Here is a 16,826-nt window from a genome sequence, read left to right as displayed (position 1 = left end):
AATCCACAACAATTGCTCCATTCTTATTTTGCTTGGTTGCTTTTTGGTGTTGTTTGGGTTTGGTTTTTTTTGTAAATTATAGTATTAGGGAAATAAGGAAAACTTGCTCTGAAGATTCCCACTCCATCAAGGAAATAAAAGAGAGAAACAGGACACATGCCTGAAAGTAATTCATCCTATTGGATAAAGTAACAACAAAGCCTGGGTCATTTGGGATGGTTTTATCACAGAAAATGACATCCACACGGTGATAGAGGTCTCGGAAGTATTCCTTAGCTGTTGGGAGCTCGCTGTTATCATTCTCTGGGTCATCCCTACAAGAGCAAACAAATGATACCATTACACATCACAGTGTTACACACACAGCCAGCTGGAGCTTTTCAAAACATGTGCTACAGTAAGTGAGCAAGAGGAGAGCGAGAGAGATGAAGTTTAGAAACCTTTGCAAGAGGCACCACTGGTGCACAGTAGGACTGGTGCAGCCAGCAGTGACCCAGAGCCCGGCGTGTCTGTGCTGCAGGGCCCGGTGCCCTCGCCCGCTCTGCTGCTCCCCTGGCAGCCTGGCCCTGCTCCTGGCTCCTGTGGCTCCACAGCACCACTGCAGCAGGAGCTGGCCCTCCCTCCCTCCCACCTGGCACATCCCTGTGTGTCTGTAGCAATGCTGCACAGCTTTCCATGAACCCCTGTATCAAACACTTTGCACAGAGGCCGGATGGACAGTGTTCCTTGGCACAGAGAGGCAGAACAGTGGGCACAGGGGCTGGTTTGGGTCACTCCTGACTGGTACCCCAACTTCTCTGCAGAGAAATAGCACCAGGGTACAAGCTGTGCACTTACCCAGGAGTCAGCAGCCAGCCAAGGGTGCATAACACCAACTGGGTCAACAGGGAATGCGAGTTCCAAGGCATGACATGAGAAATACATTCATCTCACATAATCTGGGGTAAGAGTGCTGAAGATAGACTAGCTGGCTTCCACCCACTGTCAGCCCATGGAGAGAAACAGAGCAACACAGTTGGGTGTGACCATCAGGAGTGAGAGCATAGAAATGCTGATTTATAGCCCTGCCAAGCTTATGAAAGGTTCCTTTATTGGATACAAGATGCAGGAGCTCCCCCTTTGCCTTGGAGAAGACTCCAGCTGAAGAACCAGTACACCTAAGAGTGACACATGCTCAGGCAAACTAGGAGCATCTCATCACCACAGACCAGTAAGGACCTGACTGTGAGCACAAGGGAGAGGCAAAAAGGGAAAGCAGTTTGTGTAGTTCTGGGCTGAAGGAGCTCCAAGAGCCTTGTCCAGTGGCCATGGTACTGAGCCCAAGATCTGAAATGCTGGGAGTCTCTTTGGTGTCTGCATTACAGTGGCTCCAGTACAAAGCTGCACAAATCAGATGAATTGCTGACCACAGTCTGGTAATACTATGAACTATTTTAGGTTATTGGTTTTCTAAACTAGGAGGACACCTTTTCCTTAAGTAAAGTGGCATGTGATACTCAAATACCACTGATAGTTGCTCATTTCCCCTTTGAATAAACAAATGAGAACTGCAGAGAACATATCTACTATTAGAATGTAATACTTTGCTCTTGATAAAAAAGCTTAAAGGAAATTCAGCTTTCAAAGTGAACAGATGTTTTAACTGCAATAAAGTGCCCCCTTAAATACATACTTCTGAAACACTATGATGTCACCATCCATGAGTTCATCGAGAGCTTTATCAAGAGATACATCATAGTCTTGAATCCTTTCTGTTAAATTGGGTTTAACTTCCTGCAATAAAGAACAATAATTATCAATCACAGAATAAAAGACAAAAATAAAGGCAACAATAGTGAAGAAATAATCAGATAAGCTAACTTGTACATTTTTTCAACTGAAACAAATGGATAGATATGTATTTATACAAATCCAATGTATGTTTCATTAAATATTTATATGCATATTACATATTTATACTTGCAGGCTGACCTCTGGGTTGACCCAGGGAAAAAAGCACCTGTGTAAACAAACTGGAATGAGACTGTAACCCTGACCTGTCAGAGCATGGAGTACAGCTTTGCTTTTTAGCAACTGGCAGTATGTGTGCTGCCCTGGAACCACCAGAGAGAGCAGCAGGACTGCTACCAGAAATTGCAACAAAAACCCAATTCTTTATTCTTACTCTAGCAAGGACTTTGCCTTGGCAAGATCTGCATCATCAGCAGTCAGAAAATGTAGCAGTTATGAAGATTCACTGCTTGTGTATTTTATATTGTGTATATATATATATGTGGGAAGAAACAGCACAGCAGACTAAGGATTTTGTTTGCTGACTTGGCTTGGGGAAGGAAGGAGAAGATGCAACATTTTCTCAACTTCACTAAGTTGGGCACTGAAAACGTGATGGCCAATAATGTCAGCAGCATTAGCTCCCCTAACTCAGCAACACAGGTTTAGCACAACAAAGCTGCTCATATAGAACTTCATGGAATTTTTTTTGTTTTAAAGCCTTCCACTTTTATCTGTTTAATATAAAATCTGTTTTGAAGTTAACTCTTTGCTGCTACTCTTTTGCAGCACTGTAGACTTCAAAGTTACAGATTACAGTGCTGATTATTTATAAGTTACCATTCTTATGAGCAACTTATAAAAATTAACTTTTTTTTTCTTTACAGCATGCAAAAGACAAAAAAGTTGCAAAAATCTATCAATTCAAACCTCATAGAGGATAAGGTTAGTTTCTTGTGGAAATCCTGCTCTCTCACACATAACTGGAAGCAAGTCACCTGTTGGAGAAAAAGAAAAGAAATGGGAAATGTATTGCACTAATTGGTAGTGAGACCAACCAACCACAGAAAGAATTCCTTTCTTCACCCTGGGTTCTACAATATCTAAGAAAGAGAGCCTTTTACATTAAACTTTCCTTTTTTGACATTCAACCAAACACACATTTACAGTTTCTTTCCACTTCATTTGAACAACAAAAATACATGCAAGTTCATTGAAAATCCAAGAGATGAAATAACACTGCTCCTTCCCCAGAGAAAAGGTTTAGCATCTTAAAAAAAAAAAAAATTAATGACAGCTAAAATATAAAATTTAAATATATATATAAAATAACAAAATGAGACATTCAAAATGAAAAACCAAACTATTTTTAGTCAGTGGGTATTTGCAGAATTCCTTAAATGGCCCCATATGAAAAATCAAGGCTCACACGCAATTCAGGTTGAGCAGCTGCTCAGGCTGCCATAGTAAAAGGCTGTAGAAGAATTATTTGAAAAACTATTGGGAAGTATTAAAACCCAAAGCTTTACAACAGGTCTGAAACAGCTATAACACTTGGTGAGTACAGCAACAATGAACTGACCACCTGTGGGGTTAACATCACTGACACCACATGGGGAAGAAAATTCTCAAGTGCTGGATAAAGTAAGAATTTGCTTTTGTGATGTCCATTTGGTTTCAGTGATGGAATTATTACTAAAGGAAAAGTATGTTTAATCTATTTAAAAAACTCCAATGTTTACAATGGAATTGAAATTCAGAACTCACGTATTTTACAGGATATAGGGGTGTAGATATGTCCACAATAATTCAAACTCCGAGTCTTCGGATCATACATCTTCAGAAACAACATTACATCATCTACAAATCAAAAAACAAGATTTAATTTTAAGTAAGGCTTAGGGGGAGGGGGAAGGAATCACCTAGATGCTTTTCTTTACACAGTAACGAACATGTCTTTATTAATTTGGTGCCCTTAAAATATAGAGAGAAATTTATTCAGTGAGTCTAAAAACATGCAAAGAGTGTCTTCCACTTCAAGAGAAATGAAGGAAAAACTGAATGAGAAAAACTAATTTCAGCACTGTAGTAGTTTGAATGATAATCAACAATATAGTTGAAAAAAGGAGAGTACAGTGTTTTTGGAGATACACCCAAAATGAAATTATTTTGTATCTTAGGACTGTTTAGCCCATATGCTTACGATCTTTATCAAATTTGGGTAATGTTGCTCCAGTAGCAGCCATCTCTGGATCTACTGTTTCCAAAAATATTGTCCATGGATTCTCATTGTCACTGAGCTCAATCATCTAGGTAGAAAGATGTGAGAGAAGAAAAAAAAGTCTCTGAAGAACATAATACAACCTGATATCTGCATTTTAATCAGATACAAGAACTTTATGATATTTTACAACTGGGATAGGCTTTAAGTTGTGTTAAAAAAAAGTTTATAAATTCATTAAAACAAATACCAAAAACTTTGATGAAGCAGTAACAGTAGGTTTTACTTAAAATCAATCCACTATCATATCTTTTAAAAGTTTACTTACAGCTACCTTTATAATGGCAATGACACGACTTCATTTTAGAATAAAAGGACAATGAAACCAATCTCTGTTTTTTGTGGTATTTGGACATGTTTTATATTTTAAGCAACAGAATTTCATAAATCCAGAGGGTTTGCCCCTTTTCTCAAAGGGACATTTCTGTTTTAATCTTACATAATAAATCATGATCACATCTTTTTTTCCACAGCAGAAAAATCTTGCACCAACCACACTCCTGCTTCCTATCCAAATGAATCCACTAAACCCCAAGTTTTCCCAAGTATCAAACTTCACCATATACAATGAAATTAATTTTAAATTAAAAGCCTGAAAATCTTATGTCTCAAAGTTAGATGTTCTTAAAGAGAACTAAAAATCATGGGAGATGTACAGAAGTAATATAATTTCTCAGGGACTACTTACTGTTTTATTGCCATCTGCTTCATTATCTAACATTGCAGGTCTCTTTGTTCCATTACTTCTGGCTTGCATTGGCCATAATCTGATTTGATCCTGGGGAAATCCCTAAAATAAATAAAAATTGTGACAGGAAACTAAGTCAAAACAAGGGGAAAATAGGCTAAAATGCTTTCATTAAACTCAAACAGATCTTCTGTGTTAAAAGGTCTAAATTATGATTGCTGCGTGGAGAAGGTAAGGGCTATGAAAAAACCATAATGTAACAAAATAAATACATGCAGGTATTCAGCTACAGAAAACTCACCATTGTTTGAGAGAGGTTTTGAACAAATTCTGTAAGTGTGGAGTTTTTTAACACTTTGAAAACAGTGTATTTCACTTTTTCTTCATCATACATATCATTGCCTTGATGACCACAGAACTGATCCTCTGCCACTATCTGAAAAATGACATTTAAAGGTTACTATTCAGATTAGCCCAGCTGCAGTATGTAATACCTTCTCAGGATGCTTTACTATGCAACCTCACTGGCCCTCTGGCACAGTGCTAACACTGTTCATGTTCTCAGGGAGCAAATCTACAAGAATACAGATTATAATGAAATTTAAAAATCGTGATTGATAATCTCATCAGTGCAAGTAATTACAATACATTAATTCTTACAAATCCCAAGCAATTAAAAACCAGTTGTGCTTAGATCCCAAGTCTTGGAACGTGCTCTAACACGTTCTAATCTTGGCACTTGGAGATAATAAAAAGGCTACATAATTCTGTGACTGGTGCAATGCAAAGAGGTCACTGAACCCTTTTCCCTGTATTTCCCACAGCTCCCCTGCACTCTTTGTTCACAGAAGTACAAAGAGTGCAATGCTGCCAGTGTCCTACTGCAAACTCAGTACAAATGCAGTGCAGAACAAGCTGGACTCCACCAGTATCTCTGCTTATCAAAACCAGAGAGAACAGGCAAGGAAACATGGAGGCACATGGAAATGGGTTCTTTTTCCTGTGCCAGATGGGCTCTGGAAAGAGCCATAAACAGGGTTCCTTAAGGCAATTTATAACTATCTAGTCCATCTGGCTTTTCCAAAAAGATAATTGCAAATATAAGCACTCTCTCCTCCTGCTTCTACTTGATGAGTTCAGTTTGGCAATAGTCCAGACCTGCAGCCTATGGCTAGATACATTCTAATTTTAGAAAATAATTCCTGAAGGAGATGAAAGTGCAGTGGCAGGGCAGCCATTTGAAATAACCTGGTCCTTTTACCTGAACTTATTATTTTTACTCACAAGCACAAGAAATTCTAAAGAAAGCAGAAATGTTTACAACATGCAGTACCATGTGTTTTATTATGATTCCTTGCATACACTACTTCAGAACAAATATTTAAGAAAATCAAGTTTTGCCTTCAGGGTGATTCAATATTCTAAATTTTCATGGTAAAGTAGTTGTAACTGAATCTGTTTCAAAAGCTGACCTGCACTTGCATATAGAGGTGAGCTTCCTGCCTCTCCTTCCTCTTCTGAGCTTCTATTCTTTTCTCTTCTTGTAGCCTTTCTACAAGTTGTTGAGGAATATCATGGTCGGTGACAGGTTGCAAAACTTCACCTATGAAGCAGATTTTATGATGTTATTTCAAGATTTACATCAAACAGCTCCTTCTTCATACACACTTGACTTCTCTCTGATTTGAAGTCAAAACCAGCTTTCTTCATCTTTCACTTGAAAACATGGTTTGATATCATCATGCTTTGGCAAAAGAAGCACTTCTATGACAAGCCAAAATGCACGACTGCCATGAAATATGTATCATAGACTCCTGAATGAAATATTCAGTTCAGAATTAAAAAAATATCTGCCACACCTCCATTTTTTAAGCATATATATATCTACACATTTACAATCAATTTGATTGTTCACGAAGTTTTCCATCCTATAAACCAGCCAAGATTGAAGCACTTTGCAGGTGACTTAGTGACCCAGAGCAAAGGTGAGAGAAGGGCTGGTCGATCCCGTGGGATCTCCACTCTCTGACTGTAAGTAACAAGGCAGTCAGCTGTGCAGCAGCCCTGCCTCCCTGCCTGGGGCCCTTGGGGCAGAGAGGACACGCACTGAGCTTGGACTCCCTGATGTAGACCAGCATGTAGGCGTTGGTGCAGTGCCGCACGGACAGGTCGTCGTCGTGGCCGCCGTAGTTGTGCTCGATCGCCTCCTCCTTGGTGCACCTCGACACCACGTCATCATCAAACTTACACCACTGGGCAGGGAATGACACAGAAAGGTGAGTTTACACACCAAAACATCAATGATAAATTAATCCTATTGCTGGCATGGCTTTCAGCTCTTGGTAGTAACTAAAATTACTTTTGAACGACATGACTTTTAAAAGAAAATCTAGTTCAGTATAATTTGTGCTACCTGCTACTTGTGCTCAGCATAAGGAAGTCCATAAATACCAAACTGATCATTTTATAACGAGTACCAAATGCAAAATAATTATTCCAAAGAAGCTTTTCTTAAGGCTGTTATTCCAATATCTAGTATTTCTGTAGGAAGCAGAAAATTGGCATTATCTGTTGTAAAATGAAATAAAAAAGCAGTGATGCACAAGATATCTGTTAATTCTTTGTGCATTTAGAGCAATATACATCAAATTTTATATTAGAACAATAAAGCCAATTAAGAATAAAAATTATAAATAGCAAGAAATTCACAGTAAAAATCTGACTTCTACTCTTACTGTGAACAATCATGTACACACAAAACCAGTCAACTCCAGGGAAGAGGCACCTGACCTATAAATGTCCAATCCAATAAAGTCACCTAAACCTGGAGCAGTGGGACATACACAAACATGCTGAACTTCTGAGTCACAGAAATGCTGGAAATGTTTTTATTTGCTTCAGCAAAGTCAGCCTCAAAAAAATGCTGGGTAAAACCTGATTGCAGAAGAACATACACACACAAGTGAAGGGATTTCCTCAGTTAAAAAGTCTTTGGTTAAAAGCCAAGTGTGTATGCACACTTCTTTTATTGGACAAAAATTCTGAAGATTTGCCCAATATGAAAACTGCAAGTATGCATTTATAGCACACAAATACTTTTAGGTGCTTTTCAATACTCACTTTGCCATCACCCTTTGGATTTAAGTAAACAACGTAATGTCCACCATGGTTATCTCCACTGTGTACCAGAACTGCATGGAGAATGTAATTTGCAGGATCTTTAGGATCTGTTTTTTGCAAAAATTCATCTAGTGGCAACTGTTCAGGAAATTCAAACCTAGTTTTGAGAAGAATGAAGACAATTGTATTTTAGTTAAGATAGACACACATATTAGGCACGATTGTGGAACAGTATGTGTACTCCTAAATCAAAGTATAAAAATTGAACATGTTACTGTTACAATGCCATTTCTACCCAGGACATGCTGCATACAGTGGCAGAATGGGAAAGTTTAAGTAAACTCCTGATGTAAGTATGGAATAAAAATAAACTTTTCGAGCAGCTCAGGGAAGTATGCCCTCAGTAACAAGGGCAAAAGCACTTCAACTGAATTAGGGCTGGTTTGGATTCACTGTGTCAGGACAAAAGCTCTAAAATCTGTTATTTTCTAGCATACAAATGCAGCTTTCCTACCACAGGTAGCACTAGATTGGAGCATTACTCTGAAATATCTCATCTTGGTGACAATGAGATAATTGCAAGACACATTTAGTTTATAACCAACCATGTATTTCCTCCAGAAATTATCAGCCTCTGCTTACAGTGAGTGAGCAAATGGCTCTCCTTCCATCCATGGAAACAGATGGAGGGCAAGCAGGTAACTCCTTATTTATCCTGCCTACTCTGGTGGCAGCCTAGCCACACACTGCACAAGGAATGCCACACAAGCCATTAAAAGATGCAGTCACCCACAGTCAAAACAATCACTATGAATTACCAAGCATTCCATTTGTCATCCTGAACTTCAACACTCAACCTGTGCACCTTTAGGGGGCCTCCACTGTGTGTGACTGCACACACCTGCCTCTCAGAGTTTAGTCAAAAGCAAGATTTTGGGAAGCTATTTTTTGGTAAAATACATTCACAGGTCTAAATTCTACAAAAAACCCCAACCCACACACAAAACTAACAAACTCACTTACCTATCATTTATCTTGATGTTTTGGTCAGTCTGAGGATCATACATAAATCTCATGAGTTGTAGGTGTAGTACTGGTGGCAATGTTAGGAACTTCACACCTTTCTCTGCCTCCTAGACATTTTAAAGGAAACAGAGGGTTGAAATTGCAAGATTTTTAGCAACTCAAAATACTTGTTTGTTGCAGACACCCTTCATATGGATTTTATAGACTTGATGGCACAATGTGCACCAGAATGGTTCAACATTGGGGTGTAATTTGAGTATCCTAATGCTGCACCAATCTCCCATGAACTACTCCACTAACACAAGAACTCAGTTAAATTAAATTTAGGCCACTCATGCAGGCATATGTAGACACCTCACTGCATTTAAGAGCAAGTTACCTGCATAAATAAAATTGGAGAATATGGAGGCAAAAGCTCATTTCTGATCAATTAAGAACTTCGTGTTCATTGCATCCTGCCAACAAGAATTTGGCTACTGTGCTATACCTTCCTAAGAACAGCTAAAGAATATATAGAACATTACTGACAAAACTTGGTATATCAGAGATGCAGAAATAAGCTTTACTAAAACATTATTTATAAAGGACTTCAGCTTACTCCAGTGGGTGCAGCAAAGTACAACTGAAGAGCTCAGAAACACGTGCACACACATAAATGTTTAATTTCCATGGGTTCATTTGGTGTTCTTGCTGAGAATACAAACATGAGCTCTCCAAAGTTATTTTCAGGGCTATGCTGCTTTTTTACTTGACAAATGCAAGAACAGACTACTTGTAGAGGAAGAACTTCTCAGTCTTGGGACTGGTGGAAAAGTGAACCATTCTAGCAACTGGAAGACTTGGACATCTAAAACTCACTACAAATTAAATTGCTATAAAATCTGAGCTCCCTTTTAAGAAACACAACACCAAATAAGAGGAGCTACATAAAGCTTGTCTAAGAAGAAACATCACCAAAATCAATTGATAAAATTTAGAATAAAGGATAAAGAAATAATATTATTAAAGAATAATACCTGCAAGCCATGTTCTCCTGCATCATACTTGTTATCACCATCCAACTGCTCCACTGCAACGTAGTCAATGAAGGACTCAAAAACTGAATGAAAAAAGATTGGGGAATTGTACAAAAGGAGGAAAAAATGCACTAGCCTGCAATATATTAATCAAATGAAATATTAGGACAGGGGAGCTTGTGTTTGAATATTTCTGTCCTTTAAATAAAGTTTTATATTACTTAAGAATGTCAAGAAATATACCATCTTGCAGAGGCATATCTACAAATAACTCATTTTAAAATCACAGCTACTGTGACAATATCACTGTGATCATCATGGACATTTAAGACACCAGAAAACCCCTAAAGTTCTTAGAGTTTCATGAAAAGATAACATTGAGAGAATTAGGGAGGAAGGAGCAGGGAAAGGAAATGGAATTAAGAAAGAAATTAAATGTAATGCAGACAAACATTCTCTGCACTGAAAATATTTTCAGTAAGGTGTCCTAAAGTATATATTTCAAATCACTGTGCACCTACAAATCCTCTTGAAAACAACAGGCACTAAAGTTGTCCAACATGCTGAAGTATTGGATTGGTGTATACCAAAATGTATCACTTACTATTTTTCTTTCCCTTTATACTTAGCTGGATGTCATAATAATCTTCTATTCGTTCAGATCGATAGTCTACATGCTTGCATTGGATATAAGACTGGAAACAGAACAAAAAAAAGACAGAAGTTCAATTTTCTAAAAGTTACAAGAGCTAATTTAAATTATTTTTGAGAAAGGTATAAAATACATACCACCATCTTCCCTCTGAACAGTTTAGGAATAGTGCCTTCTACACATGTGCCTTTCATTTTATTTTCCACATTATCAAGCAGCTGAAAGAAAAATCATTTTTTACACAAGATAAACTTGCAGTTTTTAAATTTATTCATCACACACTCACAACTACTTAACTGACTAGATGCTAAGTCACTTGGACAAATATGAAATGTTAGTCTACTTGTACTGGCAATTCCTTTCTAGTTCTTTAAATCCTCATCTTTCCCCTAGACTGAGGGCTACTCCAGCTACTCCATTCCTTTGAGTCTGGAAACCCCCACAGATGTAACAATGCATTTCATCTTCAAAACAGCATTTCTCTCCATGGCTATGGAAGCAGCACTAGCACATGTTCCAGCAACTTTCAAGCTTCCCTACTCTTTACAAATTCCTCAGCAATCCCATTCTTAAAGAGAAACCAAGGCAAAAATTCTGCATTTGAGACCTAATTTAAATTAATCAGGGCCACTATTACTCTGATAATTCCTAAGCTATATATATATATATATACATACAGAATATCAAGAGACATTTATACATCACAGATCAGCAAGAAATAGTATAAACATACCACTCGACATAATTCCTGGACGTCATGCTGCATGAAGCTGTCTAAAGTTTCCCACCTTTGAAAGGCAAATAAAAAAAACACTAATTAGGAAAAATCCACCTCAAAAGACAATTTTTGATTTCTTTGTAGATCAAGAATGTAATACACAGCAAGATGTACAGACTGAGATTTAGGACTGGCTGATGCACAGGTTCTTTATTTGTGTAGGAAGAAGGGGCAGTGAACTTGTGAGACATTTTGGCAGCAGTTCTGTGCCCAGTCCCCTTCTGTGTGGGACAGGCACCCAGAGCCAGCTGAGGAAGGCACAGCCAGGCTGTTGCTCTTCCAGTCTACAAGCCAGTCTCAGTTCATGCCAAAAAACCTCTTAAATAAAGGCCTGGGAGCAATTGAATGCCATCAGTTTCCACAGCAGGTTTCCAGCTGCCTCTCTTCTGAGGGCCCTTCAGGTGCAGTCAAGTGGCATTCAGAGATTATTTCAGCACAGGAAAGGAAGCAAATGGATTTATAGGAAAGACTGGCTCTTTTGTGCTCATCTCAACAGTTAATCCTGGGCATGCAGTGACTCCAAGAGGCATTCAGCTTTCTGAACTGCCCATATGCAAACACTGTGTGAAAGCAGGGGTGAGGGCAGCAGGATCTAAATAGCCAGCATGGCACATTGCAACAAGGGTGCTCAGCACTCCTGCCTTCAATAAAAGCAGAAGCACAAAGTGTTTCTAGTTTTGGTATTAAATACACCTGGGAGAACTATAACTTCAACTCAAGAAAGCTTTTAAAGTTCTAAGTCTCTGACAACTTTTTTTGCAGCTGACACCACTCCCAGCTGTGTGAAACACACTGACTGTAGGCTCCAGCTTCAGTGTGATGTTCCACCCTGGCTCTGGAACCAGCAGCAGGGTGATCAGGAGCAGGGCTGACTTGATCCTTTCTCCCACTCTCTTCTCAGTGACTCACCCCCACTGTCACACAGCAGCAAACTAACCTCCAAAGTGTGCCAACAACTGTGTGGGGTCTACACTTAAACAAGCTGAATCAAGTGACCTGTCAGACAATTAAGAATAGAAAATAATGCCCTGACTCTCTAGGCTTTAAACACTAGCCAGCTCATAGGACAAACCAAAGAAAAAGGTCACACACTAAAATTAGGATGAAGAAGGTTCTTCCAGACATGGCATCATTTTCTACTTCAAGAAGTCAAACATAGAAATTCACAACACCAAATAAAAAGTAACAGCCTAACCAGCACCTAGGGCTCCTAAGGCAAAAAACCCCTCTCTGATTCAACAATGAGGGAAGGGGGAAACCTAAATCTTCAAACACATTCTAGAATTCCTTTCAAAGAACAAAAGCAGGCACAAACACATATTTAAAACCCTCCTATTTAGCATCTGCAACACCCTTGGGAAAGGCCTCTTCAAGCTACTGAATATGACACTTGGGATCTTAACTCAAGATGAAATATTCACTCTATCACCAAGTCCTGTCCTGAAGCAGCACAGCAGGAGCACTGATAAACCAAACATACAGTGTGGTAGTAGAAAGAGGGCATGAACAGATAAACAGACAACAATGAGGATACTGATTTCATTTTAAGATTCCCCTGAAAGGAAAGAGTCAAGGTTGCAAAAACACAAGGTTACAAAGAGTGTTTGTAGGACAAAGCACGACTACAGGCAGCAGATGCAGGATGAATATGAGGACAACTGTACGAAAAAGATGTAAAACACGTGTTTTGCAATAAAATGTGTTCCTAATGTGTTTTGAAATAAACAGTGCTTGTCAAAATTACAAAAGACTAGCATATAAATACAGTGAGACAAAGTAATACAAAATAAAGTATTTTAGAACAGATTTTAATAAAATCCTACTCCACACTAACAAGACATGCAAAGAGAAGACTTATAAAGATCCTACTAATTTTAATCTTTCTGTCCTAACTTGTGTTTTTGGTATGTTGTAGGAAAATGTTACAGCAGCAGTGTTCAACAACATGGACGTGCAAATTACTGCTATTGCACTAAATCTAAAACAGATTCCATCTTTTAAAGACATTAACAATACATGAAATGCGATGTTTCAATGACTATTTTGCTCTGAATTTTACTTAAGTCAAATGTATCACACAATGTTCAGGTAAATTATAACCTTGCTTTTAACAGCTCTTTTTCTGTACCATTCCCCTTCCCAAAAAATCTGCCTTTTGGATCAGCTGTCTTTAGTACTGGCTACAAACAAAAACCTATGCAAGTAGACTACAGAAAGTCAACAATTAACACCATGTTATATTAACACTTCTCTGCACATCTCTAAAAGTAACTTTATTAAATATTTTTTTTTTTAAAGAAAAGCTTTATGAAGCCTGAGTCTAATAAATAGTCCAAGTTTCTGAAACTTACCCAAATGATTTCGTTAACTTTTTAGTTCCAACTGGTTTGTCACTATGTTGCAGCTCATAAAACACTCTTTGCAATGCTAAAGGAACACTTTTGGATGAATCATCTCCTTCTGTGGGCATCATGTACACAGCCTGAAAAAGCATTTAGTTCAATTAGTATCAGAAAAGTTTATTGCTCATCCTGTTAATACATTCTTTCCTCTTCAGTGACTTCCTTCATAGAGCTCAATTTAATCAACACTTCAAAAAAATCTTGTACTGTAGTGTAAAAACTTTAATTGTCTGGAACAACACTTCTTAAGAGCACAGTGGTTAGAAAGATGTGAACAACAGATTCCATTCATGGTTATTTTATCTAAATCATTCCTTTATTCCAGCCTAGAATAGCAAATGCACTAAAGTATTTAACACCTTTGGATACCTTCTCTTGCCTGGCATGTCTGTGCAATCATCACAGTAGGACCAGATATACCAGTCAATACTGCAGACTTGAAAATTACTGGTTTTGTGAAACAGCAACCACATGAAACCATAAAGGGAAACAAGTGAACAAAACAGAAGTGGTCCACATGGAGAAAGATGTCAGAGGAAGCTCTGAGAGTCCCTGATTCCTTCATTCCTACTTAATGCCATCACTGTCCAGCAAATAAACAGCTTAACAATTCAATTCACTGATTCTACTGATCTGGGAAGGATTGGGAACAAAGAAATTACACAAATAGACCACACAGGAATTAGGAGAGTTCCATAGTCACTGAAATGAGATTTACTTTTTAAAAAGTGTACATCAATGCATCTAGGGGAAAGAAGCAAACAAAAGGGAGATGTTCATTCGAGAAGTGCAAATACAAGAAAGAAACAAAACCCTGGAAGGAGATTAGGCAACAAATGAAACTAAAGACTCCAATATTAAGTAGCATATGAGAAAATAACCTGTTAAAAACAGAAAAAATCAATTTCCAGAAGTAACCAGTTAATAGAGATGACCTAAAACAGAATCATGAACACAAGTAACTTCTAAATTTTATTTCTCCTCAGTTGCAAGCTACACTTTTAGTTGTACTCACAGATATAAAAAGGAAACATTAATAAAAATTCACTGAAATTTATCATCAACTTTTTTCTGAAGGACAGTCAACAGAAGTCTTTGTTAGGGTAATTTAAGAACAAAAACCCAACCTCACTCTAATTACAACAAAAAAAGGTCTCCTTTTGTTCACTTTGAGATTTGCTTAACTGCTTTCATGAATCTCAGTTAACCAGATCAATCTGGACAAACTCCAAATATCACTAGCTAAACTTATACCTTTGATTTCACAATCAAAAGTTATTTCTTGCTTTAAAGTATCAACACCAGAACAAGTCAGCACCTTGAAGAGCCAGCTTTAAACCTCTTCCTGTACCTGCTTTATGATCCTTTTTAAAAGTGGGTGTCACTAGCTAAAGGTAGAAACAGAAATAGTTGAGTGACCAAGTCTCATATATTTGAGAACTCCATCATCAATCCCTATTAACTTCTGAACATCTTATAAATGCTTTTTAAAAAACATACATATACTCGCTATGTTTAAACAAACAGAAACAAAGCATGAAAATCAAGTCATGAAAAAATGCAAATATAGTCAATGCTGACATATTCAAAAAATACTAAAATGCAGGCTTAAAATATCAACTTTGTGACTGACTCCTTTATAAAAAATGCATAATCTGGAGTTCAGAATACTTTGATAATTAATCAAAAATCAAATCTTTTGCCTTTAGTTCTTATTTTTAAAAATGTTTTTCTCATACACCATCTGGACAATTAATTCCCTTCCTATATCTCTCAAGTAATATTCAAATAATAATTTACAATTTACTTATCATTACTACATTCCAGCTGTCATTGAATAAAAACACCAGTTTTATTTCTTTGGAAATTCTGCATGTGTTATGACAAAGCAGACTTAACACAGCCTTTCTTGACTCTTCATTCTGTTTGTGTATTTAGGTAATACTGGAGCTCATTTCCCTAAGTCTAAATGTTTCTCCAGACTACCACTTCTAAATTATTATTCTCTTTAAACCTTTAATTTTTTGCCTTACTTTCCCAAATTCTGAAAGTTTGACCTCAAGATAAAGGAGTGAGGCATTCTGATCCATGTAAAAAAAGCAGGGTCTCTTATTTAACACCTGAGAAGTTCCCTCAGGAAATGAACACAGAAGAGGGATAGGGACATGTATAGGCATATTTACAGAGATGAGAAAAATTTTAGATATTTATACAATAATAGAATGGTACAGGTAACTTTGAACACATTGCTTAAAGCCAGGAATTACTTATAGAAGGGAAATACTGTGCATGAAATTCCAAGGTTTTGTAAAATATATTGGGTAACTTGAGGAGAGCCAGATCTGGGAGAAATGGATCAGTATTTATTGTTTTAATACATAAACGTTTTGTAATGTTCTCATGAGTTGTAGGGACTTTTGCAAGGGAACCAACAAAAAGTTCAAAAATGGATTGAATGTAGCCACTGAGAGGCTGGAGGCACTAAAACAGTTCTGGGACAACTCAGGTAACAGAGGCCAGCCAGGGTCAAACCTGGACCCCTCTGGGCAGTCACCACTGCCCCTTGTCTACTGGACTCTAGTTAAGCACATGTTTATCAGTCCCACACAACAAATAATAATAAGCTCTAACATCAAACTTCCTTTCTTTATTCCCTACCACTGAGGCCACCTCTTGTTGCTTAAAAGGGAGGTCTCATTCCAAAGAGCCCAGAACCTGCCATGTGCTATGTGGAAGCAGAGCAGAGAAGAAAGGACCTCTCCATCAAACCTCACCCACGCCTCCCCAGGGCCTGACTTGCCATAGGTACCTGCCTGCCTCTGCTATTGTTCATTGCTTCCCCAGCTCTGCTCCTGACAGCAGCTTCTCTGGGAACAAAGCTCTAAGGAACAGCAACAGAAATCATCATTTCTTCCAAGGAAGGAAGATTCACTGAAATTATGGAAATGGTGAAAAGCAAAGCAAGGATATTGCATGTTTTGTTTTATTTTACTTTGGTTTAAGAGGAATAAGTTTGGTCAAAGTGGAAATAAAACAGTAAAAAATACTTTTTTCAGACAAGGTAAATACTGACTCTTCCTGATCTGTACCAAT

General features: G+C 37.8%; 1 protein-coding gene across 5 annotated transcripts in view; it reads right to left on the bottom strand.

Moving 5' to 3' along the window:
• USP7 (ubiquitin specific peptidase 7) overlaps positions 1-16,826 on the bottom strand; it is a 67,262-nt gene that overhangs the window by 10,169 nt on the left and 40,267 nt on the right. For all 5 annotated transcript variants that reach the window (XM_079320720.1, XM_079320719.1, XM_079320718.1 and 2 more), the window contains 16 exons: positions 13,683-13,813; positions 11,287-11,341; positions 10,691-10,771; positions 10,506-10,596; positions 9,902-9,984; positions 8,883-8,992; positions 7,860-8,016; positions 6,847-6,991; positions 6,212-6,342; positions 5,041-5,175; positions 4,740-4,841; positions 3,974-4,079; positions 3,538-3,630; positions 2,701-2,768; positions 1,673-1,773; positions 161-314 (listed from right to left, as the gene is read on the bottom strand). In XM_079320720.1, the coding sequence (XP_079176846.1) occupies positions 161-314; positions 1,673-1,773; positions 2,701-2,768; positions 3,538-3,630; positions 3,974-4,079; positions 4,740-4,841; positions 5,041-5,175; positions 6,212-6,342; positions 6,847-6,991; positions 7,860-8,016; positions 8,883-8,992; positions 9,902-9,984; positions 10,506-10,596; positions 10,691-10,771; positions 11,287-11,341; positions 13,683-13,813 (1,743 nt within the window). The remainder of the gene's footprint in view (positions 1-160; positions 315-1,672; positions 1,774-2,700; positions 2,769-3,537; positions 3,631-3,973; positions 4,080-4,739; positions 4,842-5,040; positions 5,176-6,211; positions 6,343-6,846; positions 6,992-7,859; positions 8,017-8,882; positions 8,993-9,901; positions 9,985-10,505; positions 10,597-10,690; positions 10,772-11,286; positions 11,342-13,682; positions 13,814-16,826) is intronic.

This window comes from Erithacus rubecula (genome assembly GCF_903797595.1).
Source record: "Erithacus rubecula genome assembly, chromosome: 17".
In the NCBI taxonomy this organism is placed as follows: Eukaryota; Metazoa; Chordata; class Aves; order Passeriformes; family Muscicapidae; genus Erithacus; species Erithacus rubecula.
Note: the sequence above shows the minus strand (reverse complement) of the source record. Positions and strands in the feature narration are given on the sequence as shown.